Source organism: Alosa alosa, chromosome 22, assembly GCF_017589495.1.
Source record: "Alosa alosa isolate M-15738 ecotype Scorff River chromosome 22, AALO_Geno_1.1, whole genome shotgun sequence".
NCBI lineage: Eukaryota > Metazoa > Chordata > Actinopteri > Clupeiformes > Clupeidae > Alosa > Alosa alosa.
Genome location: NC_063210.1, coordinates 26,569,884 through 26,595,517, shown reverse-complemented (window position 1 = coordinate 26,595,517; position 25,634 = coordinate 26,569,884). Strand labels below are relative to the sequence as shown.

General features: G+C 42.9%; 1 protein-coding gene across 5 annotated transcripts; it reads left to right on the top strand.

Moving 5' to 3' along the window:
* Window positions 1–1,768: 1,768 nt before the first annotated feature.
* On the top strand, window positions 1,769–11,099 carry LOC125287175 (modulator of macroautophagy TMEM150B-like). 5 transcript variants are annotated; one of them, XM_048232735.1, is made up of 8 exons: window positions 1,769–1,832; window positions 6,287–6,370; window positions 6,957–7,016; window positions 7,437–7,504; window positions 7,712–7,842; window positions 8,520–8,697; window positions 9,734–9,761; window positions 10,384–11,099. In XM_048232735.1, the coding sequence occupies exons 1-8, from the start codon at window positions 1,786–1,788 to the stop codon at window positions 10,412–10,414; spliced, it is 627 nt and encodes a 208-aa protein (XP_048088692.1). In that variant the 5' UTR covers window positions 1,769–1,785; the 3' UTR covers window positions 10,415–11,099. The 5 variants fall into 5 exon arrangements, with proteins under 5 accessions (XP_048088692.1, XP_048088688.1, XP_048088691.1 ...); XM_048232734.1 differs by adding an exon at window positions 2,320–2,373 and having other exon boundaries at window positions 1,787–1,832; window positions 9,734–11,099; XM_048232733.1 differs by adding an exon at window positions 2,317–2,373 and having other exon boundaries at window positions 1,795–1,832; window positions 9,734–11,099.
* The last annotated feature ends 14,535 nt before the right edge of the window (window positions 11,100–25,634 follow it).

Below are 25,634 nucleotides of genomic sequence, written 5' to 3'. Positions count from 1 at the left end.
TAAATCAGCTTTTTTATCCCAAACATTTAGGCTGTTAAAACTCAAATACATATGGAATATCACACACCAAAAATTCCAAAACGGTTCAATAGTTCTAAACAGGCAAACTTATGAGCAGGGATGGATTACTGAACCCTCAGTCAAATTACATAGGTTATGTTATGTGATATGTCTTAATAAAGACCCTCAGTCAAATAACATAGGTTATGTTATGTGATATGTCTTAATAAGGCCCCTCAGTCAAATAACATAGGTTATATTTTTTTACCCTGATATCTAAACGGGGCCCCTCAGTCAAATAACACAGGTCACACTATGTGTGATAATCATGCTTTGTAATTGCCATCTTTTTTCACAGCAAGATGCCTTAAATGTGTTGATGGTTATATTTGTAAGTCTCAATCTGTCATTTATTTGCCAGAACATTTGCCAGAAGTCATAATTTAAGGGGTTGTTGCCTTTTAGCCCAACAAACCGCGACCCAGCTGGAGAATAAAATGAGGAAGTAAAGGCTACATGTGCTATAACATAGCAGCACTAGCGTAAGTTATATAAAAAGAAGGGCTGTCAATCAATGAAAAAAAATAATCTAATTAATTACATACTCTGTGATTAATTAATCTAAATTAATCGCATATATAATTTTTGCTGTGAAAGTATTTTAAATATTTAAATTCAAATGAATCATTGAATAATCAGCATTAGTGACATTAAAGTTCAAAAACTCTTTTATTATTATTTTCACTGTTCAAATAATTGCCATTTATTTGTCATTATTTTCAAAATAAAGTGCTTCGGGAAGAAGTTTTTTTTCAAGTACAAGGCATTTCAGGCCACAGATATAACCTAGGGGACACAATGAAAATAAATGAACACTCGCCTCAATGTCAACACTTATTTCTTTGCATTGATGTGCGACTATAGAGTTGATGAACTCTGGTGATATGCAAATTCCTTGCTGCAGATATTGCAGAGGACTTTATTTATAACACCATCAGGCCGTTTTTTAAAAGTAAATGTTCCAATCAATGATCCAGGCAGCACGTTTTCTTCTCTCTCCTTCATTTTACAGTCTAATTTTTACTGACTAGAACGGCTCGGGGTCAAAGGTCATATGGAATCGATTAATCTGCACTAATTTTTTAATCAGTTATTTTTTTCTCAAATTAATTAATCGAAATGAATCAGTTATTTTGACAGCCCTAATAGAAAGTGAGGACAAATTGGCCAAAATGAGGACACCCCCCCAATGTCTGCTTATTGGCCTATTCCAGTTGTGTAACTTTAGCTAGCTGGTACATATCTGTGCAGTATATGTTGTGTAAACTTCCTTCCCAACGCCTAAAGAGTTGTGCTAGTTAGCTGGGCTTTTAGCTCGGTTGTTAGCACGCTCGACTCCCGAATCCCGAAGGTGTTGCTGTTTGTGGGGTGACGGATCAGGAATGAGGTTTAGACATGAACACGCGATTTGTGTTTAAAAGGGGAAGTGGAGGCTACATGTGTGCCATACAGTAGCAGGAATAGCGTCATCACAACACACATCTTTGGGCCATTTACTCAATTAAAAGAGGAAATGGAGGCTACATGTGACAGAGCTGCCAACTCTCACGTACTGGCCGTGAGACTCCCTCATTTTATTGGCTTCACACACACACACACACACTGTCATTGTAGAATCCTCCTGTATCTTACAACACAGATGGAATGCAGACGGCCCGGTTCTAATGAGGAAAAAGAACGCGGAACAGTTCTACTGCAACCTCTCAGATGCGTGCATTAGCAGCAATGACAGCAGAGAGGAGTAGCCTACATGTACCTTCTGTACTTAAAGGGTAGGCTATTGTGTTGTCTTTATAGCTCTTCATTTCTTACACTTTAAATAGTAGCTGCTGATCAGACACAAACTATTTTGAGGAACTTCTGCCTTCTGCGTACTCCTTTACACAATAATGATTTATATGGCATGACGGTTATTTGTGTAACTTCCTCGTTCTGTCAAAACAAACAAGTGGGAAGGTGAGGTGATTTTGTCAGCTGAGCTCTGCTGTGGTTGGGCATTTCATTGTGTGTTTGACTGTTTCTGTGGTCAGTTTTCCAACACACACACATCTCTGGATTTCCCATGTGTGTGTGTCCAGTGCGGGGTCAGTTTCCCAACACTCACACATATCTCTGGATTTCCCATGTGTGTGTGTCCAGCGTGGGGGGTTTCAGGCACACATTTCACCCTCCGTCAGTTGAGCTCAATGAGCTCACGTTCCTCTTTCTTCTTCTCTTATTTCCTTAGTGTTGTTTATGTTTTTATTTACACTCCAGTAGGCTTGGAACCAGAGTAACATACGTAAACAGGGCTGGGTGATTCAAACACTTAAGGTAAGCCTGTTGTTTTTACAGCATATATATATATGTTCTTTTTATCATCTTGCAGCTTAAAGGAAACACACTGCTCCTTGGTTTTGTAAACACAAGGACAAATCTCTCCTGGGTCTATTTCACTGGGGGTTAGGTAGTTAGTTAGTTAGTTTATTTGTCCTTACATAGGAAATTTGTTTTCACATACCATACAATACAAGCCTCACAGACATGAAATACATAGATACACACAGTTACGGTTCTTCACCCACCACCCTGTTACCACATACCCCACCCACATATATCACAACAGCACACAAACAGCACATATATCACTACAGCACATATACATCACATTACACCGATACAACAGGAAAACCATCACCAGTTGGCATTACAGAGGAATGAGGGCGGCACAGTGATCCATCACCGCTGTGTGTTGTTCAGTGCTGCTATTGCAGAGGGCACAAAGCTTTTCCCAAAGCGTACTCGCTTCCACCCCATAGCCCTATATCTGCGTCTTGATGGAAGCAGAATGAAGAGGGGATTGAGGGGGTGGGTGGGGTCATGAGCGATGGTCTGTGCTCTGTTCTTGGTGAATTTACTGTTGAGATCTGATAGATTAGGGGTGAGGAGGCCTATTGCTTTGGCTGCGGTATGAGTGATGCGTGTGAGTCTGTTTCTGTTGGCAGCAGTTAGCATGTTGAAAAAGCAGGGAAGGCAGTAGAGGAGGATGGGCTGGACTATGCTTTTGTACAGAAGGAGCAGGTGACAGGGGGCAACAGAAAGTGATCTGAGCTTACGGATGGCATAGAGTCTCTGTTGACTGCGTTTTTGTATGTCAGTGGTGTGTTGCTCAAAGTTGAGTTTATTGTCCAGGGTGAGTTCAAGGTATTTGAAACAGTCCACTATTTCTACGGTGTTGTTGTTGATGCAGGTGGGGTTGTGGATTGTGTCAGATGGTGTTCTGGTGTTGGTGATTACAAGCTCCTTGGTTTTACTGATGTTAAGCTGAAGGTAGTTGTCAGTGCACCATTGTGTGAGGTGGGAAATGGAGTCTTGGTATGCAGATATGGAGTTATTGTCGTTGAGGAGTGCAAGTACAGCAGTGTCATCAGAGTATTTGAAGTATGTGGTGATGGGTGTGGGACTGACACAGTCATTGGTGTAGAGGGTGAAGAGGAAGGGGCTTAGGACACACCCCTGCGGGGCGCCGGTGTTAATTGTGGTGAGTGGTGATGTGACTGCACTTATCTTGACGGCTTGTGGTCACTGAGGAAGTTGTGGGTCCAGTGGATGAGGGTCGGGGGGACGTGCAGGTGGTGGAGTTTGTTGATCATCAGGTGGCGTTGGATGGTGTTGAAGGCAGAACTGAAGTCAATGAAGAGTAATCTGGCGAAGTTTGTAGGTGTTTCAAGATGTTGGAGGAGGGAGTGGAGGAGACATGCCACAGCATCCTCCGTCCCTCTCCTGGCCTTGTAGGCAAACTGGTGGCTGTCCAGCTGTGGGCTGACAACTGGGAGGAGGGTTCTGAGGATCAGTTTTTCCAGGCATTTCATGATTATTGAGGTGAGTGCAACTGGCCGGTAGTGGTTGAGTTTGAGGGGGGGTTTCTTGGGTATTGGTATGATAGTAGATGTTTTCCACAGCACTGGTACAGTAGCGGTTTTGTATGACTTCGGCAAACAGTGAATAGATGGTGGGGAGAGCTCAGCTGCGCAGTCCCTTAGCACCCGGGCAAGGATGCCGTCTGGACCCGGAGCTTTCCCAGGCTTGCATCTCCTCAGCTGCTGACGCACGTCCTCAGTTGTAAATGGGACCTGGGGGTCTGGTTCCAGGGTGGGAATGGCCTCCAGTAGAGTCCTGCAGGTGTCTGAGTGGTCCACTGTGTCGAATCTGGAGTAAAAGTTGTTTAATTCTATGGAAAAAGAGCTTGGGTCTGATTTATCCTGTAGTTTGTGTTTACTGTTCAGTCCTGTGAGTGTTCTTATTTTTTGAAAGGCTTGTTTTGTGTTCATGGTGCTGAATTCATGCTCTAGTCTGTCTTTGTATTCGAGTTTAGCCTTGAAGATGTCATTTTTATTTGCGGTTTATGTGTTTGAGTGTAGTCCAGTCCTGCCTCTTAAAGGCCTCCGCTTCTCCCTCATTCTGAGTTTGATGTGTTTAGTGATCCAGGGTTTAGAGTTCGGAAATGTCCTGATGGTCTTTGTTGGTATGATTGTGTCAACACAGAATTGTATATAATCCGTGATGACAGGGACCCTTTCCTCCAGATTCCCCTCAAAGACACACCAGTCTGTGCATGCAAAGCAGCCTTGCAGCTCTGCCGTGGCGTCCTCCGACCACTGTTTGGCGCTGTGGGTCTCAGGCTTTTCTCGTCTGTAGAGCGGAAGTAGGGTGATGACGTTGTGATCTGCAAAACCGAGTGGCGGGTGAGCACGGGAGGTGTACGCGTTGTTAATGTTCCCATAACACAGGTCCAGTGTGTTCTTCCTCCTTGTTGGAATGTCCACGTATTGCTGGAAGGAGGGTAGTGAACTGTCAAGCCTGCAGCTGTTAAAAATTAAGCCCATAATGAACACCGGACATCGGGTGCCAGCCTGCATGCTGATAACGGTGCTAACAACTAGCTCAGCTGCTGCTGTGACGTTCGCACTGGGCGAGATGTAAACACAGCTGACCACTATGGTGGGCGAGATGTAAACACAGCTGACCACTATGGTGGGGAATTCCCTTGGGAGGTGGAAGGGGCGCATGGACAGTTTTGTAAACACAAGGGCAAATCTCTCCTGGGTCTCTTTCACTGGGGGTGGTTTTGTAAACGCAAGGGCAAATCTCTCCTGGGTCTATTTCACTGGGGGTGGTTTTGTAAACACAAGGGCAAATCTCTCCTGGGTCTTGATAATAAGACATTAGGACACTGCTGAGTGGTTGTCAGAGTTCCTCTCTGAATTCTCATGGACTGGTTTCCACAGATCACTCAATCTTTACCTCAGGTGTCCTATGCAAGTGCTACTATTAAAGGTGTCCTATGCAAGTGCTGCTATTAAAGGCATACTATGCAAGTGCTGCTATTAAAGGTATCCAAGTGCTGCTATTAAAGGCATCCTATGCAAGTGCTGCTATTAAAGGTGTCCTATGCAAGTGCTACTATTAAAGGTGTCCTATGCAAGTGCTGCTATTAAAGGCATACTATGCAAGTGCTGCTATTAAAGGTATCCAAGTGCTGCTATTAAAGGCATCCTATGCAAGTGCTGCTATTAAAGGTGTCCTATGCAAGTGCTGCTATTAAAGGTGTCCTATGCAAGTGCTGCTATTAAAGGTGTCCTATGCAAGTGCTGCTATGCAAGTGCTGCTATTAAAGGTATCCTATGCAAGTGCTGCTATTAAAGGTATCACAGCTAGCTTAGCTGTGCTTGTGGAACGTTGGTAAACCTCACTCCCCGACGCCTCAAGAGTGCTGCTGGCATGCGAGCCAGTAGCCTGGGCTATTGGCTCAATAGTTAGCGCGCTCGCCTCCCGATCCGAGGTGCTGCTGTTCGCGGGTTCAAGTCCGGGCATGTGCAGGGCTGAATTGCGCAGGTTCAACACAACGCAGGTTACAGTTACAGGTTCAATCCCTGACCAGTAGGAAGGAAGTGGTTGAGCACTGCTCTCCCGTGCCATGTCATTCCTCAAAGTTGTTTAGTTAGCTTGTTGGGTGACGGTCCAGAGTGAAACCTGTAAACCACCTGAATAATCCTGCTTTGTGACGCCCCCTGCCCTTAATTAAGATCAACTGCAAAGCCCTTTGGGACAACTCTTGTTGTTTTTAAATGAGCTTTATAGATGTGATCTTGAATTTCCCCTTGGGGATCTATAAAGTATATATATCTATCTATCTATCTATCTGATTTGACTGGACTTGCCTGATTGGTCCCTGTTGACCCCACAGGGAATCTGATTGGCTGATGATGTGGGCCTGGGCACTACTTCCTGTTTTCCTGGCGGTGTGGGGCATTGTCGGAGTGTGGGTGGTGTGAGTATCCATGACATTCATAAACATCAACATCAACACCAACATCCACATAAACATCAACACCAACACCAACAGACATCCACCTCTCCCTCCCTGTTCCTCCTCTCCGTGTGTGTGTGTGCGTGCGTGCGTGCGTGTGTGTGTGCATGTGTGTGTGTGTGTGTGTGTGTGTGCGTGCGTGCGTGCGTGTGTGTGTGTGTGTGTGTAAGGGAATAATGACCTTTTATAGCAAAGCCTGTCTGAAGTGTTGGAAAATAACGAACTGTATTGAGAGGCCTCTCTGAACTGTCCTGGATCATCTTTCTTCTTCTCTCCTCTACTCTTCTTCCTAATCACTCTCTATTTCTCCTCTACTCTTCTTCCTAATCACTCTCTATATTTCTCCTCTACTCCTCTACTCTTCTTCCTAATCATTCTCTCTATTTCTTTTCGTCTCTCCTCTACTCTTCTTCCTAATCACTCTCTCTATTTCTCCTCTTCTCCTCTACTCTTCTTCCTAATCATTCTCTCCATTTATTATATTCTCCTTTTCTCTTCTCCTGTAATCATTCTCTCCATTTCTTCCCTCTGTCCATGAACACTCCAGGTTTGGCATTGCAGTGTCCAACCACTCAGTTAATGTGACAGAACAATTCCCCTACATCAGGTGAGGACCGTATCTCCCTCTCTGGCTGACCAAGACAGACAAACACATGCAGGCTAGTGCATAGCAGAAGAGATTCTAATCTGTAACCATGGCTACAGTATCAAACACATGCAGGCTAGTGCATAGCAGAAGAGATTCTAATCTGTAACCATGGCTACAGTATCAAACACATGCAGGCTAGTGCATAGCAGAAGATATTCTAATCTGTAACCATGGCTACAGTATCAAACACATGCAGGCTAGTGCCTAGCAGACGAGATGTAGTCCAATCTGTAACCATGGCTACAGTATTAAAGGCTTTCAGGTCAACTATATATTTTACAAGCATAGATCTCTGACTGTGACTCTCTTCCTGTAGTTTTTAGTGACTGTGATTCCCTTCCTGTAGTCTTTAATGACTGTGACTCTCTTCCTGTGCAGTGTGTGTGGCTCCTATCCTCCTCAGAGCTCAGTGTTTTCTCAGATCTGTAATGGGTGCACGTTCCTGAGTGAGTACCTCCACAAACATAGCCATAGTTTTACATGTCACTCAAACTCCAATAATAACATTTATTCTAGTATTGTGAGATGAATCTCAATGCCATCTGTAGATAATCTGTATGTAGTGTTGATTATTCACTTATTATTCATTTATTAACTGTATGAACTTGTGCCTCACTCTGTGTGTGTGTGTGTGTGTGTGTTCTTCTCTCCAGTTGTCTGGATTGATGTTATCCGTTACCAACAGGTGCGTGACCTTGGTGACAACTGTTGCCATGCCAACCGGGCGAGCTTGGTGATAGGCCTCATCTCTGCTGCAGCAGTATCCGTCCTTGGAAACTTCCAGGTGCTCCTCTCCCCCTCTTCCTCTCTCTCTCCTCCTCTCCCTCTCTCTCTCCCCCTCTTCCTCTCTCTCTCCCCCTCTTCCTCTCTCTCTCCCCCTCTTCCTCTCTCTCTCCTCCTCTCCCTCTCTCCCTTTCTCTCTCTCCTCCTCTCTCCTCCTTGTCCATTTCCTCTCTCTCTCCCCCTCTTCCTCTCTCTCTCCTCCTCTCCCTCTCTCTCTCCCCCTCTTCCTCTCTCTCTCCCCCTCTTCCTCTCTCTCTCCTCCTCTCCCTCTCTCCCTTTCTCTCTCTCCTCCTCTCTCCTCCTTGTCCATTTCCTTTCTCTCTCCCTGTCTCTCTCTCTCTTTTTTCTCCCTCTCCCCCTCTCTCTCTCTCCAGGGGGAGTCTACAACTCTCCTCCGCTAAACAGCACAGAAACTGTACGTTAGCGCCGCCCTGCTGGCCTCCATGGCTAGTAAAGGGTTAACTTAACATAAAGGAAAACATAGATCTCTGTTTATTCGAGTTCACCAAGTACTGTCGGTATGAAAAAACAAAACAAATCAGTGCTACCTAGCTAGAGCAGCCAACAGCTATAGCAGCCAGGCAGCTACAGTGCTACACTCTGGGGGCATAATGGTAATCATGCCTCTCCTTTAACTGAACTAAACTTATGTTTACCTGCTCTCCCCTCCTCCCCCAGGTGTCCGTGTGGTTCTGGGTCCACATGTCTGGGGCGGTCCTGGCCTTCTGCCTGGGTCTGGTCTACTTCTGGCTGCAAATGTGGCTCACGCTGAAAGCTGAACCGTCTCAGGATGGCCACTGGGTGGCGCTGCTGCGCGCTCTCCTCTGCAGCCTCTCCACAGTGTTCCTCCTCGGCAGTATCCTATCTTTACACACACACACACACACACACACACACACACACATACACACACACATACACATACACGCTCTGTTCAAATGACACACACACAAACACACGCATACACCCACATTGTCCAAATGCATAACACTATATGAGTTATGATTATACCTCATATGGGCATGGAGAATGTACAGATGATCATATAGAGGAGTGGAGTGGAGGATGCTCATATGTACAGATGTTCATATAGAGGAGTGGAGGATGCTCATATGTACAGATGATCATATAGAGGAGTGGAGGATGCTCATATGTACAGATGTTCATATAGAGGAGTGGAGTGGAGGATGCTCATATGTACAGATGATCATATAGAGGAGTGGAGGATGCTCATATGTACAGATGTTCATATAGAGGAGAGGAGTGGAGGATGCTCATATGTACAGATGTTCATATAGAGGAGTGGAGTGGAGGATGCTCATATGTACAGATGTTCATATAGAGGAGTGGAGGATGCTCATATGTACAGATGTTCATATAGAGGAGTGGAGGATGCTCATATGTACAGATGTTCATATAGAGGAGTGGAGTGGAGGATGCTCATATGTACAGATGTTCATATAGAGGAGTGGAGTGGAGGATGCTCATATGTACAGATGTTCATATAGAGGAGTGGAGGATGCTCATATGAATGAACAGATGTTCATATAGAGGAGTGGAGTGGAGGATGCTCATGAGGATGCTAGGTTGGGTTAACTGCACTGGTGTACAATACCTGTGTTGGCCCACAGCATGTGATAAATGCCCCCAGCTGCCTTCTTGCCCTCCTTAAATGCCCTCTTCTCACCAGTTGACACACACTGTTAAAACAACACACACACACACACTCACACACAAACGCTGTTCAAACAACACACACACACACACACATACACACTCACACACAGACACACACACACACACACACACACTGTTCAGAGTGTATAGAAATAGCATGTGACCAATGCCCCCAACTGCCCTCTTGCCCTCCTTAACTGCCATCTTCTCACCAGTCGTGGTTCTCCAAGTGTCTGGGTTCCGGTCTCTGGCGGCCATATCGGAGTGGGCGTTGGTCATGACCTACTTCCTGCTGTTCGGCCTCTTCGCCGTAGAGTTCCGCCACGTCCACTGCTTCCGGGTCACCGTACAGGAGCACTCCGGTGGGAACAAGAGCTACGACAGACTCCACCATAACAACACCATAACAATGCCATAACAATGCCATAACAACACCAGCTACAGAATATATTCTCACACTCCGCCATAACAACGCCGGCTACAGAATATATTCTCAGACTCTGCCATAACAACGGCATAACAACGGCATAACAACGCCGGCCACAGAATATATTCTCAGACTCCGCCATAACAACGCCATAACAACGCCGGCTACAGAATATATTCTCAGCCCACATCAGAAGCCTAGACTAGAGCAATACTATATTCTCATTCAGCAAAACACCAGCACAGAGTTGGAGGAAGTCAACAGCAGCTGAGTTTTCAGGCACTCATGTCTCTAGTCCCCATACGTCTGGTCTAGTCCTCACATAGGTCACTTGTCATATGGCTCTAGTCTAGTCCTCACATAGGTCACTTGTCATATGTCTCTAGTCTAGTCCTCACATAGGTCACTTGTCATATGTCTAGTCCAGTCCTCACATAGGTCACTTGCCATCACACCTGCATCATATTAGCACCTGTACATGTTATCAACAAGAACACAAAATGTTGAGCAGTGCATGAATAGGACCAGTAGCCTACACAATAGAATGGCATGGAGAGATCATTTAAAAATGTATATATTGGATCAGAAGCCTACACAATGGCATGGCAAGGTCATTTAAAAATGTATATATTGGATCAGAAGCCTACACAATGGAATGGCAAGATTGTTTAAAAAATATATATTGGCGTTGAAAAATAACTCTTTTGAGATACTTTACTTTTGATTTCCATAAACTGTAAATGGTAGTCATCAAGATTAGATTACAACAACAACAATGTTACATTTATAAAGTGCTTTTCTCAACATTTAAAGCGCTTCACAGGGAAAGGGGAACCTCACTAACTACCACCAATGTGTATTCTTCACTGTAGGCCTACAGTATGTGTAATTCATCTAGATTATATGAATGTTTCACTTTTTAAATAAATTACAGGGGGGGAACTTTTCAATGATATTAGTTTTTTGGAGTTCCACCTGGATGTGTTGTGCATGAACGAGTTCAAAAGAATGTGTTCTTTGAACACAATAATTTTTCTGAGAACGTTGAACTGAATGCAACGTATTTGCAAATAAAGAACTTGAACGTGAACTTGTTCAGATTATGTGACGTTCACTGCCATTGTTTAGGCCCAATTAAACGTTACGGAATTGTCCTTCTGCTGAGAGACACTGTGTCCTGAAAGAGCATGTCGTGGTCACTGCCCACATTTCACCAGCACTGCACCTAAACTAAACTGACTTCACACTGCCCACATTTCACCAGCACTACACCTAAACTAAACTGACTTCACGCTGTGTTGGGTAGCAAGGGTTAGCATCGTACCGTGTACACCACTCTGTCCCACTGTCCTGGGTAGCAAGGGTCAGAATCAAACAACAAATTGCTATATCATCAGTGAGACGAACACACACACACTCACTCTGGTTTGGTATGTCAGTGAGACGAACACACACACACTCAGTCGGGTTTGGTGTGGAGATAGCAGTGAGTTTGCACTGCAGTGTGTGGCATGGAAACTTGTACAGGTCCATCTTGCAGGTGCTGGTGACTTTCAGGTTTTTCTCCAAAAGATCCCTGAACCAGGGAGATCAACCGGACATCATGGCTTCCTTTATGCCTCCCGACTGAGCACACACACATTAGAGATTAGAGATTATTAGACATTAGAGATCCGTGTCTCTCTCTCTCTCTCTCTGTGCTAAATGATCAAAATGAACCTCCTGCTAATTAGATGTATACTCTGCCTTTTAATTATTCTATTTTATATAATTTACAATTTAAACTACTGCCCATTTATGCTTTTGTTTAGTATGAGCACATTAAAGTACCCCTGTAAATGTGCTCTATGAATAAACCTGCCTTGCCATTGTGCTTTTCACTTTCATCTGTAACCATGGCTACAGTGTCAAAGGCCTTTAGGTTATCTGTAACCATGGCTACAGTGTTAAAGGCCTTCAGGTTAACTACAGCTAGCATATTGATCTCTCTGGTGTATCTCCTTGTTTCATCTGTAACCATGGCTACAGTGTTAAAGGCCTTCAGGTTAACTACAGCTAGCGTATTGATCTCTCTGGTGTATCTCCTTGTTGTCTACTTGTTACTGTTACTCTGCCTGTAGTTTTTAGCAGCCGCCTTGTGTGTGTGTGTGTGTGTGTGTGTGTGTGTGTGTGTGTGTGTGTGTGTGTACTTCAGGTGAGTGACTGGCACTGAGTGACAGGTGGACCACAGATTAATATCCTCTGAGGTAGTGGACAGGAGGAATTATTTTCCAGTTGTGTATAGTATTGGAGTATTGTATTTATAGAGTTTAGGTGTAAAAGTCCTGCCACATATTTGATCCAGCCACTAAACCAGGCAATTCTTCTCAGCACAACTCCTGAGCCAGGTAGATCAGCTAATTAGTGGAGTCATATGTGTTTGCCCAGGTATCAATACATGACAAATACAGGTGAGTGGGTCCATCATTACTTCTCTCTCCTCTGTGTCACTGGACACTCCTCTGTACCACATGTGCCCCAATTCTTCAACTGTCCGAATAGCATACTCTAGACAGGGTTTACAGTTCATATCTCAAATGATCCTTCAACTGTCCGCATAGCATACTCTAGACAGGGTTTACAGTTCATATCTCAAATGATCCTTCAACTGTCCGCATAGCATACTCTAGACAGGATTTACAGTTCATATCTCAAATGATCCTTCAACTGTCCGCATAGCATACTCTAGACAGGGTTTACAGTTCATATCTCAAATGATCCTTCAACTGTCCGCATAGCATACTCTAGACAGGATTTACAGTTCATATCTCAAATGATCCTTCAACTGTCCGCATACTCTAGACAGGGTTTACAGTTCATATCTCAAATGGTCCTTCAACTGTCCGCATAGCATACTCTAGACAGGGTTTACAGTTCATATCTCAAATGATCCTTCAACTGTCCGCATACTCTAGACAGGGTTTACAGTTCATATCTCAAATGATCCTTCAACTGTCCGCATACTCTAGACAGGGTTTACAGTTCATATCTCAAATGATCCTTCAAATGTCCGCATAACATACTCTAGACAGGGTTACAGTTCATACGTATCTCAAATGATCCTTCAACTGTCTGCATAGCATACTCTAGACAGGGTTTACAGTTCATATCTCAAATGATCCTTCTAGAAGGGTTGTCACATTATCTCAAATGATCCTTCAACTGTCCGCATAGCATACTCCAGACAGGGTTTACAGTTCATATCTCAAATGATCCTTCAACTGTCTGCATAGCATACTCTAGACAGGGTTTACAGTTTCTGAGTGTCTGTTCCCTCCATGGCCTTTTGTGTTTTTCATCATCATCCGCTACCTTTTTATGTAAAGAACACATTTTATTATAACACTTTATTTATGCATGTATTTATTAATTCATACAATTAATTTACTCATGCAGTGTTAAACCACTCTTTGTCAAGAGAAAAAGGCAACACAGACATACAAAATGAAGTAAACAGCGTTACTCCTCAATCACTTATTTTCACCATTAACAGGCCTATAAATGTTATTATCAATGTTTGTCAATAAGTAAAGGGCCCTTACAGTGTTTACCTTTCTATTCCTCTCATAGTTCATCCATCGCCGAGGACAGGTTAAACTTACAGTAAACTTACAGTAACAGCGATGAATGGCAAAAAGTGTAACTGTAACTGTTATTGCATTGTTAGTTGGCTATATATTTATTATTAACAGACATGGATAAAACCTTCCCAAAATATAAAGCGTTAGGCTATAGATTCAGATGCGATCGCTAGGACCTAGGCCAACAAGCCTCTGTCTGTTCCCCCAAAGAAAACCAGACAGTTGCATCAAATGATGTTTTGTAATAAAAATGACTAATTTTACTAATTGTACTAATTGATATTTGCAGTTATGGAACATTTGGGCATATTTTAATAATGTATGATATTTCACTAGCCTATTATTATATTATTTTTTCACTCTTCACTTCACTGTGATAATGGGGATCTGATGTTAGTCTAAAACATGGCCTCCTCGAACCACGTGACCGCCTCGGAATCAATCGCATAACGGGATAACTCAGACCTTTCGATTCCGAACTGCACTAAAGTGAAAGCAAAGATTGTTAAGGCGGAGCAAGATGTTTCATCAGGAGCCACTTCCGGGAACCCGGATTGCACGAGGGGGGGTCAAAATCCCCCTTTATGCAGAGCAGAGGCAGCGACTGCTCCATTGAAGTCTATGGGCATAGCTCAGAATTTCACCACATATGCTAAGGTCTTGGTTCTATAGACTTAGGAATGTGAATTTTGGGCATGTTTTCATGATCCTCAAACCCTTCTGAACATTTCAGGTACATTTTTAGCATTTTTGAGCATTCCAGTCTGGAGAAAATCAACCTTATATCAGGTGTCGCCCGGTTATTTATGCAGCTGCTGTTGGCGGTTGCAACGACGCGGCAATCAATACGTCATCGACACGCCTCTTTATGCAGACAGGATTCGATCCCCATTTCGCGCCCATAGACATGAACTACGACGAAGTATCTTGCTCCACCTTAACAATCTTTGGTGAAAGTAGGGAGCGGACTAAAACGTCCCACATACTCGACGCACCCGACCAGTAGCGCAACAATGTGACGTCACAGAAGCGCCGTAACCATTTATACTCGCGCGTGGTGGTCGCAACACTAGTTGCAATATTCTCCTGAACAGAGGTGTCGCTGTTGTGAAAAGACTAACATTAACTACTTACACAGCAGAAGAAGCTGCAGTAAGAAACACCAGTAGCTAGCCTCTGTGATGGTACTTCAGACTTTGGTTGCTACTATTCACAACTACCATCATCATTATCATGTAGTTTCCAAGGTGTGTGCACAGGTAGATAGATAGATGGATATATAGATAGGTACTTTAGTCATCCCGAGGGAAATTTTAATAATTTAAACAGTTTAGTTAGCTAGCTAGCTAGCTAAGCAGCTGGCTGAGTTTGTGTAATTTCCTGAAGTGGAAAGAGATTTTGTTCAGGCCTTAATAGATATCCTTTGTTTGAAAATAAATCGTTTCTATTCTTTCCTCTTAATTCCATGTGTTGCAACTCTCACTGGTAACTTTGTTAACTTATCCAGCAAACTATTAAAAATTCGACTGTAACAAAACACTGCAACTCGCTTGCCCTCGAACTAGTCCAACTTCCTGTTTCCGCCTTGTCGCGCTCGTCTGAAAAAAAATGAGTGGTGCGCTACCGTGTGCTACACGGCCAAAACCCTGGCGCGCCAGAGAGATCTACGTCGTTTTGACGTCACATTGTCGCGCTACCGGTCGGGTGCGTCAGGTATGTAGAAGCCTTGTGGTGCGTTCTGGGTTGATGCGCAGACTTACGGCAATGGGAGGAAGTGACGTATCAGAAACGAGTGAGAGTGAGATGGAGAATGAGGAAGCGGGAGAAACTAGGGATGGGCAAAGCGAGGCTTTATGAAACACTGAAACGTTCAAAGCAATTGTTCCGAAGCTTCGAAACAATTCCGACACCTCAGAGCTGTTTAGGGTGAAACAAATCTGTCAAATGCTTCGTATTAGAGATGCAGTCTTTAAAGTTCGTGGCTCGCTGTGTTACCTGTGTTCAGTCTTTGTCAAAAGCTAGACCCGGCGGCAGACACAAATTCACGGACGGGCATTACACCTTTCCAGGGGGGGCACTGGAACTTAAATTGATCACGGTAGTTTTAGCTTACACTTGACAAAACATTCCAATATGAAAATGTAGATGCAATTGTTGTAAAATGGTGCAGCTCCTTTAAAGAGAGCCCCAATGCAGGGATGGGAGAGAGAAAGCGAGAGGGATATGTGTGTTAGAACTGAGATGCGTGTGTAAAAAGTAGGCGTGCTGTTGAGACTGGAGCTAGTTATATTTAAAATAATGCAAAAATAAATCCATAGATGAAACCAAAATCCTCGTTCATTTGCTAACCACTTTCAGATAGAGTGTTAGGGAGTTAGCCCCGGTTACGGATAACCCGGCCCTGGAGTGGTAAGCTCCCTGTTCTCCGACTAGGTCAGAAGAAAAAACTGTAAAGGTTAACGTTATCAAACAAACCCAGAAACTACTAGGCATACTTCTACTAACTACGATATGAGATATAGCCTACCTGCGAGCCGATAAGCTGTATTTGTCATCGGATGACAGGGGTTAGTACAGAAGTGAAGTAGATCGCATACGTAACCTCCTCTCCATTTAGGTGATGGGCTTACCTAATGTTCCTGATTGATTAGCTACGGAATAATACAGATTTTACCAGTTTTATTTGCTACTTGCTAGATTGACAAACGTATAGGCTAGGCCTACATTTAATAAGTGTTCAAAATCAATCTATGGGATTGGGGTTGGTTGGAGCAGCCAAGCTCTTTCAGGACGGGCACAGATGACTTCCAGGACGGGCCTGGCCCCCCAAAGCCCCCCCATGCCGCCGGGACTGAAGCAGCATGCCCTTGGTCAATTACTGGATGAGAGACCACATGAAGTCTCAATAAAGGGAGTCTTATTGCTGCCACTATGTGTTCTCTAAATCACTTTCTTCTTATAAAAACTCTCGATTTTTGACCATTCTGAGAGTTTGAAACTGTGTGGTTAATGGTGAAGTAAGAAAACATAAAAAGATACGATCTGAAATAATAGCTTACAAATCAAACGGGGATCGAACCACATTTGAGCAGCCTGGACTACCGTGCAAAAAACACCCTCACTAACCACTACACCATCATGGTTAGGCTACATTGTTAATTGAACGCGCGGGCATGCCTGCCGACACTGGTGAAATGCACCGAAGGTTCACTTAATTTTGGTCACATGACATGGGGATTTTGAACGATGTTTCGAAGCAGTGGTCACATGACATGGCTGTTTTGAACCACGTTTCGAAGCAGTGTTTCGAAACACTTGTGCTTCGAAGCCTCGACACTGATTCGAGACGTCGGTTTCGAAAGTCACACCCCTAGGAGAAACAAACCGTGGATGGGAGAAAGTTATCTCTAGGAATGAAAAAAAGAGAAGCAGAACTAATAGTGGTGGTAGTTTAAGTGCTAAATCTCTGAAGTTGGGTGAGGAAGATACTAGAGTAAACGTAAGACAACAGGAAGAGATCAAGGTAAAACTTCAGTTTGATTCGCCATGTTCTTTGAACCCATGGAAGCTATCAAAAGCGTTATATGACGCTGTAGGAACTGTGTCATTTAAGCCATTGAGAGATGGAAGTTTAATCATTACATGTGTTGATAATAGACAAAGAGACATTTTGATTAAAATGACCATCTTGGAGGGGAAGAAGTCAAGTGTGCTGTATGGGAGAAGAAAAGAATAGTGCAAGGAGTGATCACAGGGGTCCCAACGGAGTTGGCTACTGATGAGGAGTGATCACAGGGGTCCCAACGGAGTTGGCTACTGATGAGATTATGAGAAATGTGACGGGAGCTAAGGTAGGAAGAGTGAAGAGGTTGACGTATAACAAAAACGGGATTAAAAAGGAGAGTTTGTCTATACTGTTGTCTACGAGAGAGGAAACATTACCAACAAGAGTAAGGGTAGGTTACATGAGCTACCAAGTACGTGAGTACATCCCCCCACCACTCAGGTGCTTTAAATGTCAAAAGTATGGGCACATAGCAGCAGTATGTAGAGGGAAAGCAAGGTGTGGCAAGTGTGGAGGGGAGGATCATGAGTATGGTAAATGTAAGCAAGGTGTTAAGGCTAAATGCTGTAATTGTGGAGGAGAACACAGTGCTGCGTATAAAGGGTGTGAGGCGCACAAACGCGCAGCAGAGGTACAGAGAGTTAAAGTAGAGGAAAAGGTGACATATGCTGAAGCAATTAAACAAGTTAAAGGGAAAAAGGAAGCAGTGTTAACAGCAGGAGCTGGTCCAGAAATACCTGGACCAAGTCAGCACTGGCACTCTCAGGAAATAAGACAGATTGGGAAAGAGGTAAAATCAAAATATATCGCAGTGGACAATGTAAAGTTTATAGCCTTCACAGCAGAAGTTATCAATTGCTCTGCTCAAACAGCCAGCAAGACTGAGAGGATCAAAATCATTATAAAAGCAGCACAGAAGTACACTGGTGTGGGGGAGCTAACTATAGACAGCATCAATGATTTACTACTAGCAGGGGTTGGACAAGAGGAATCACAAGCAGCATGACTCTGTCTATTCTTCAGTGGAATGCTAGAAGCTTAATAGCTAATGGTCAGGAACTAAAGCAATTTATTGAGGAATTAGAAGACAAACCCAATATTATCTGCATACAAGAGACATGGTTAAAACCAACACTGGATTTCATTATATATGGATATACAGCAGTGCACAAAGACAGGGACACTACAGGAGGTGGAGTGGCTACATTTCTACAACAGGGGATAAATTATAGAAGTGTAAACTTGAATGTGCTGATAGATGTAGAGGTAGTCCTGGTTGATATATGGATAGGTAAAAATAAGAACATTAACTTTTATAATCCTTGTAAAAATAATATTGAGAGAGATGCTAGATAGGATGTATGAGGACGAAAATGGAAAGGGGTCATTCCACGTCAATTCAACCAGGGCCCACGCACTTGGGTCTCAAAAAATTCTGAAAAAATTACCAGGTGTACCTATGTTACCTAGGAGACACACTGTAAAATTACTCTTATGTAAGATCAATACTTTCCAAGATACAGCCAGTTTTACAGAGGGAGGGGGGTGTCGATTTTGTTCGGCCTCTTTTTTTTGTCAAAGTTCACAAGCCCACAGCGCAAGAACTAAACCATGTAGGAGGCTCAAATTTTGCATGCTGGTACATAAATATAGCATAAATATAAAACATAGTATGTAGTAAAATCGTCACGTTTGGTCTGGATAATCCTGTATGGTCATAGCTGTCCCTCAAAGTTGATACAAATTTTATTGGAGTTTTTGGCTGGGCTCTGTTTAAGCCTTCAGAAGACATATTTGTACTCAACATAGGCTCTTGATTTATTTTCCTTACTGAGATTTCAGGGTCTGAACAGCAGACCTTACAAGTCTAAAAAATCATTTTGGTTCTCATTTTCAGAGCACCTAAACACCTTGTGGGAATATACAAAGATTTTTTAAATATTTTTTTCTTTATTCTCCATGATCTTTTCTTTTTAAAAACACCAATTTGACTTGTCTTATGCAAATCTTTCTTTTTTATTTTCCACCCTGAACATGGGCAAAATGCCCCATTGACATTAATATGTTTTATATAGAGTCACCACACTGCCACCTGTGGTTGTATAGAGTATCCTGTGGTAGCTCTATACAAAACATATTGATGTCAATGAATATCATTTATCAAAGACACGCAGTTAACAAGTAGGATTTAGAACTTTTTGTTTTGTTTGTTTGATTATTTTGTTTTCCTATATTTTATTTTTATTTCATTTTATTTTGTTTATTTTATGATTTATTGTGTTTCTTTGAAAAACACAAAATGAACTGCACCTCAGTCCAGCAGATGGCGGTAATAGGCCTTTATCACGGCAGCCGAAGTAGGAAGTGAACAGCCCTGTTCCTGTGTGAGCACAAGTGTTTCTAATTAAGTGTCAGATTCGGCCACAGTTACTTCAACCAGAGGCCTCGTTAATGTTTTTAGGAACACCTGTGGTTTGCCTGCCAACAGGAAAGTGAACAGCCCTGCTTCAGCTGCCCGTGGGCTGCCGTGATAAAGGCCTATACACCTGATTGTAAACTGCCATAAAACTCAACAGAAGTTTAAAGACTCGTGTAAAGAGCCGTATAGGGACAACAGTTTCCTGATGCGAACTTGGCTCTCTCTGTTATAGAGTGGTGAAGTCCCGCCCCTTCTACTTCCGGTCCATGGGACCTATCTGTCAAAAAAAATTATGAACGGGAGTTAATGGAGAGATTACAATGATTTTTTGGTCCAGTTTAAATTGTGCCACAAATTTCACATATGATGTGTGTGAATTTAAAAGATAATTTTTCACATCAAGAAAGTACTGTTGTTCGATAGACTTCAAAAGTTATGTTGGTTTTGTGTGAATCCACTCAGTGGACTACATCTCTCGTCTCGAACGATGTAGTTCTACGTCACCAACGTAATGAAACGATAAGAGCTGTTATGCTAGTTAACGGTTGCATCTTGTTGCCTGCTATGTCACTTAACAGTATGTAATGTACAGTCTATGGACGAATACAACTTACCTGATGTGTTTAATCCTCTGACTCATGGTATTTTCTTCGGCAAGGAAAGCCCAATTAAGACCTGTTGCTGGTATGCTTGTACAATCTAGTGTGGCTGTGAATGAGCTAACGTCACTAGCGCGACTGATGGGTTTGTAGTCGTTGGAATTACGATCTTTCACAATGTTGTAATTCAATAGTTCTGAAAAACAAACTGCAAATGTCTTTACATGAAAAATTGTCTTTAAAATTGACAAACATCATATGGGTAATTCAAGGCACAAGTCAACCGGGACCAGAAAATAATTTCTTTTTCGCCATAGACTGCCGTTTACATTTTTTTGAAAGATAGGTCCCATGGAGGCAAACGGAAGGGGCGGGACTTCACCACTCTATTCACTCGACGCGCGGTGGAAAGGCAGCTGGTGAGACCAGAGCCCGTCTACGGAGAGCCTTGGCACTTCCTATTAAGCCTCATTGTATCGACATTGGTTGCAGTTCCATTAGAATTCCACTGGGGGTGATCGCGGGCGAGTGCAGGTTGAATGGGGGTCTATGGAGCTAGGCGGTTAAATGTATCTCTTTCACCTGCTTGTCATTAGAAGAATCGTAGATTTTATTGTAGTTTATGCAGGTTCAATATAGATTTAAGATCTAAAGTTGAATGAACGAGTACTTATGTCCTTTTCATTTCTTACAGGTTGGGTCGTTGTTGCCCATATCACGCTAGCATTGTGCTAATGAATGATGTCATTGACATATTTGAAAGGCTTTTTTTAGAAGACTTATGGACTTCAAAAAAATATAACAATCAACAGTGTGTGTTTTCTTTGCCTCTCCTAGCGAATGCAACATTCAAATTACTACTCCAAAAATTATATCCAGAGAAAAGTGGATATTGAGGGGTAAAGCTCCATAGACCTCCATGCATTCTGCACTCGTCTGCGAGTGCCCTCAAGTGGAATCTGAGGAGGAACTGCAACCAGTCCAGAAACCGGAAGGAACCAGACAGTGCCAATTCTCTTCCTATTAGACATTCTCTGGTGAGACTCCCACCAGTCTCCCCACAGAGCAGTGCGGTATCTGCGGACTTGTGCACATGGGTAGGCCTACACACAGCACCAGATGGGCAAAGAAGTTAGGTGGGTTTTGGCAGGTTTGGTGTGCTCTGTTATTGCTTTTTCCGCTAAGTATTTCCGGGTAACGGTAGGCTCACTGGCAATGGTGCTGATAGACCGTTTTAGTCTTTTTGTGATTTCCCTACGACTCCGACGCCGATTGAACCTGTTGAATCGCCTGCCAACAAGCTGCCGGAGATCTTTGCATTTCCATTAGGCTATCATATTCATTTCAGAGAGCGGCAGGGCGTAGAATTTGCTTGCAGACGCCTCGCCCACTCCTCGTCGCCGCCTGTGGGCGTGTAGTAGGACGAGGGACTGGGACTAAAAAAAAGGCCCTGGCCTGGACTTTCTTCCCAATAGACCACCGTTGTCACGTCATCTGGAGAAATAATCTGTGGTCACCGCTATTGGCCGATTTCCGGCTCCCATTGACTTACTTTGAACACATGTAGGCTAAACAAAACGTCAATTATGTGCTAAAACTAACGCCGCTGACTTATGCCAGCAAACATTCCACTTGGATAAGAAACTACATTTTCGTACAACATACAGCAAAAATAATTTGGATCAAGCAACTTGGACACTGACACTGCCTGAAGGGGAGTGCTTTGCATTTCCCATTGTCCATGAGTCACTTAGCCTATAACAGGTTACTCTGGTGGCCGTTATCCCTCACTTGTTAGAGTAATTACATTCAAAAACATACCTTCATATTACATCACAATTTATACATGAACTAAGTTTAAAAGAAAAACACAATATCAGAGGGATCACACGAATAATTAGTAAGAAAAAACAATTTCCTGGTAAATATGCTGCACGGCCACCAGATGACGCCATTTCACTCCTTGCTTTTCCATCCAAAAAATGCCCGAAGTGCAGTGGAATGCCGCCATCTAGTGGCCTGAAATATGTAATGTAGCCCATTACATTTATTAGAAAAGAAGCGACTGTCGAATAATCATAGATTATACTTTATTGATCCCCTAGGGGAAATTCAAGAATCTTGTACTTCCTTGTCAATTATTTGTGTAATCCATCTGATATATTGTGTTTTTCTTTTTAAACTTCGTTCCTTTATAAATTGTGGAGTATCATTAAGGTACGTTTTGGAATGTAATTACTCTGACATTTGACATTGAATGACCACAAATTTAGGCAATGGGCACAGTCTTAGGGGCTGACACTTTGCATAAAATTTCTCCTCACTGCTTAAAGGCACAATCCGTCAGGATTTTGTTTTATTTAATTCACACTCCACACGCCAATCCAGTTGGGGGCAGAATGTAGGAAAACAATGAGGTCACAATGATTTGCTAGTGGTAGAAACGACGAAACGCACATTGCCCCCCCCTCCCCCGTCTCCGTTTTCGCTATCCCTATGTGTCTATCAGAGAATGTCTCTGTGTCTATGGTCGCCGCCTAGAAGAAAAAAGTCCTAAATCCGGAAAATGTCGTCTTCAAGCGGCTCACCCTTACCCGATCACTACATATAACAGTTTTTATTAACGTTTTGCTTTTCACACTGGTATTGTTGGTAATGAGACATTTGAGAAATAAATACAAATTTGCTAGCGGCATTTGGCAAGCGAGTCTTAGCAAAGGCTAGGCCTAGCCTGCGTGTAGTAGTGATTGTATGGATGGATAAAACTGAAAATAGTAATAAGGTATTTTTTTCGGGTGGAGACTGACAACGAAGATTACATCCCCCCCCCTGCATCGAGTCAGACAAGAGTGGGCAAACGTAAGGGCCAGGCAAAGAAGAAAAGGCCTGGGTGTCTAGAGTCAGTCCCAGACCTGGAGAGAACAGTACAGGGACGGCTCGAGCTGTCAGAGCAGCCAGAGAGCGCGCTGACCAGCAGAGGCGTTTGGAGAACAGTCACCGTGAGAGTCTGGCAGCAACACAGGTGTTCTTGCTACGTGGCCAGTAACTAAAATGCTCCATGTAGTCAGTGGTTACAGCCAATCGTTCTGTTTACTATTAGAGGTCATTATTATTACCATTTATTACACGGCTCTTTATAATGCTGTAGAATGCTCCATTCACTCCGATGGGACTTCCCAACGTCCTACGGTCTGATAATTTTTAAAACCGGACCGTTGCTAAGTATAACCAGAGAATGTCAAGGAAAGTGAAACTCTGCAGGCCACGGCCAGCGCTGCATCACTGTCGGGAGATATGCCACGATAATGACCGCCTTACAGAACGTTATTCCTTACACAATCATCCTCTACAACTAACAATAAAACTTTCTAAGAGCACAGTGGCTACATTTCATGTAACATAAAGAATACCTGAATTATGACTAAAGTGGTATGTTCATCTTTTCCTTTGCACCTTTAGGCTATGAGTTCATATTTAAAACTATGTCAGGAACAGGAGAGAAAAGCATGATGTTAGTATACCAATCTTGATCAAAGAACACTTTCAGGCACAACCAATGTTTCACCAATCCTGATTCTTGGTATTTATTATAAAACTACAAGACCGGAATAAACTTTACATCTACCAAGTGCAACAACACGAATAGAAATGTAACTTTTGGACATGGATAGTCCTTAGCAGTCTTCAACAGCAAGAAGTTGGGCTAACGAGTCAGGCTTCATGTTGATGAGCCACAGGAAATGAAGAGGTGATCTAATCCTGTGAAAACAGATACAAACACACACATGGGTATATTGGGATAAAGACATGTTTGAAGAGCTTCAAAGGAAAATGGTGATGCTATTTTGCAACAGGCCCGACACAATCTAAGCAACTTATAACGCTAACAAGATAGAGGATAGTATTCTAACGATCTGAACGCTATCCTAATAATCGTATAGCTAGCATTAGTTGTAATTTTAGTATCTTATGCTGCCAACATCATTCGTTAGCGAGACCACAAGCCAGTGAACATTCACCAATATCAAAATGTATTTATTGCATATTGGAACATTACACTCTATGTATTGTGTAGGACACAAAACTTGGTCACGTACAAATAATAGTATTTGGCAAACTGCTTAGCATATGCAGCAAGGACGCTTTATCGCTAGGTTGGTAACGCTAGCAATGGCGGCCGAACGGTCAGTCAATTTACCGCGATCTACAGCTGACAAACATTACCTAGTGGCTCGAGAGCTAATTCTACAATATCTCCTTTGCTTAATCAAAATTATGAATTATGTTTAACAGATGTTTACTTACCAGTCAAGAAGAAATGTCGCAAGTTCAGAATCGAACTGCATCTCCTTGCTATCCAAGCTGTCTCCATCGGTGGACAGCACTCCCTAGATTAACGGTATTTGCTTGCTTCCCAACTGATATTCTTTTAAGCCCAGATCGAAGTTTTTTTAGCTGGAGGCTTATGGAGGTCTCTTCCTAGAACTTTCGGCCATTCTCGCAGTACACTTTACCGAGAACTTGAACTCCGTGGGGAGGAGCAGGAGGGGGTGGGAGCAGAGCGTGCATAATTCCGTTTTCTCTTTCTCGACTGCTCTGGGCTGCACTGAAGACGGTTTGGCCGGTATGTTACTCCCTGTCGCCACCTCAGACATAAACTGGTATTGCAAGACTGGACGACCCGGGGCTAGTCGGTTAGCACGCTAATTCTGGAGGAGATCTCTGCAATGCTATGCATATTCTTCGATTAGAAAATGTCAGTATAGTTATTTCTTCACATTCTATTGATATGTATAGTTGATTTTTGAATGCATTACACTTCAAAAGTTCACAAAAAAGACACATTGTGCCTTTAAGCCAAATTCTGTTATTCCTGCTCTACAGTATATATGTTGATAATATATATATATAGGCCTATATCAAAAATAATGTTCATTCTTCCTGTTCCGGCAGTGTTATTGGGCCTATCAAGTCTATTTTTGTGGTTGATACCTTTATAATAGACCTACTTATTGGTATTTGCCCTTAATTTACACAGTAGTCTAAATGCGCAAAAATCATAAATCACAGGCAGATTCCAAAAATATTTCTGATATCATCTCACATACCAGCCACACTGCTGCTGACTGTAGCCTATATTCTATGATGAATATAATTTTGCATCAAACTCATTTCTGGGTAAGTGGGCTAGAAACCTGTCTGAACCTGCGGTTCCTCTCGTACTGAGCAGGATTACCATTTCAACAACACATCATCAGTAGGGTAAAACTACGCTGTCTCACGACGGTCTAATCCTAGCTCACGTTCCATATCAGTGGGTGAACAATCCAACACTTGGTGAAATTTTATCCATATTCCATGGAGATCTTCAGATATAGAGGCTCGCTCAATAATTTCTAACCCCACCATAAGCGAATATGTTGTATTGTCTATGTTGCTGACAAATACTTAAGTCTCTCCAACTTCCAATTTAATTTGACAATACA

Bases quoted from the DNA above. Each gene is read 5' to 3' on its own strand.
- LOC125287175 (XM_048232731.1), top strand. From the start codon at position 1,786: ATGACAGCAGAGAGGAGTAGCCTACATGTACCTTCTGTACTTAAAGG. The intron at 1,833-6,286 runs GTAGGCTATTGT...TTGACCCCACAG, and splicing joins GTACCTTCTGTACTTAAAGG to GGAATCTGATTGGCTGATGA. The intron at 8,698-9,733 runs GTATCCTATCTT...TCTTCTCACCAG, and splicing joins CACAGTGTTCCTCCTCGGCA to TCGTGGTTCTCCAAGTGTCT.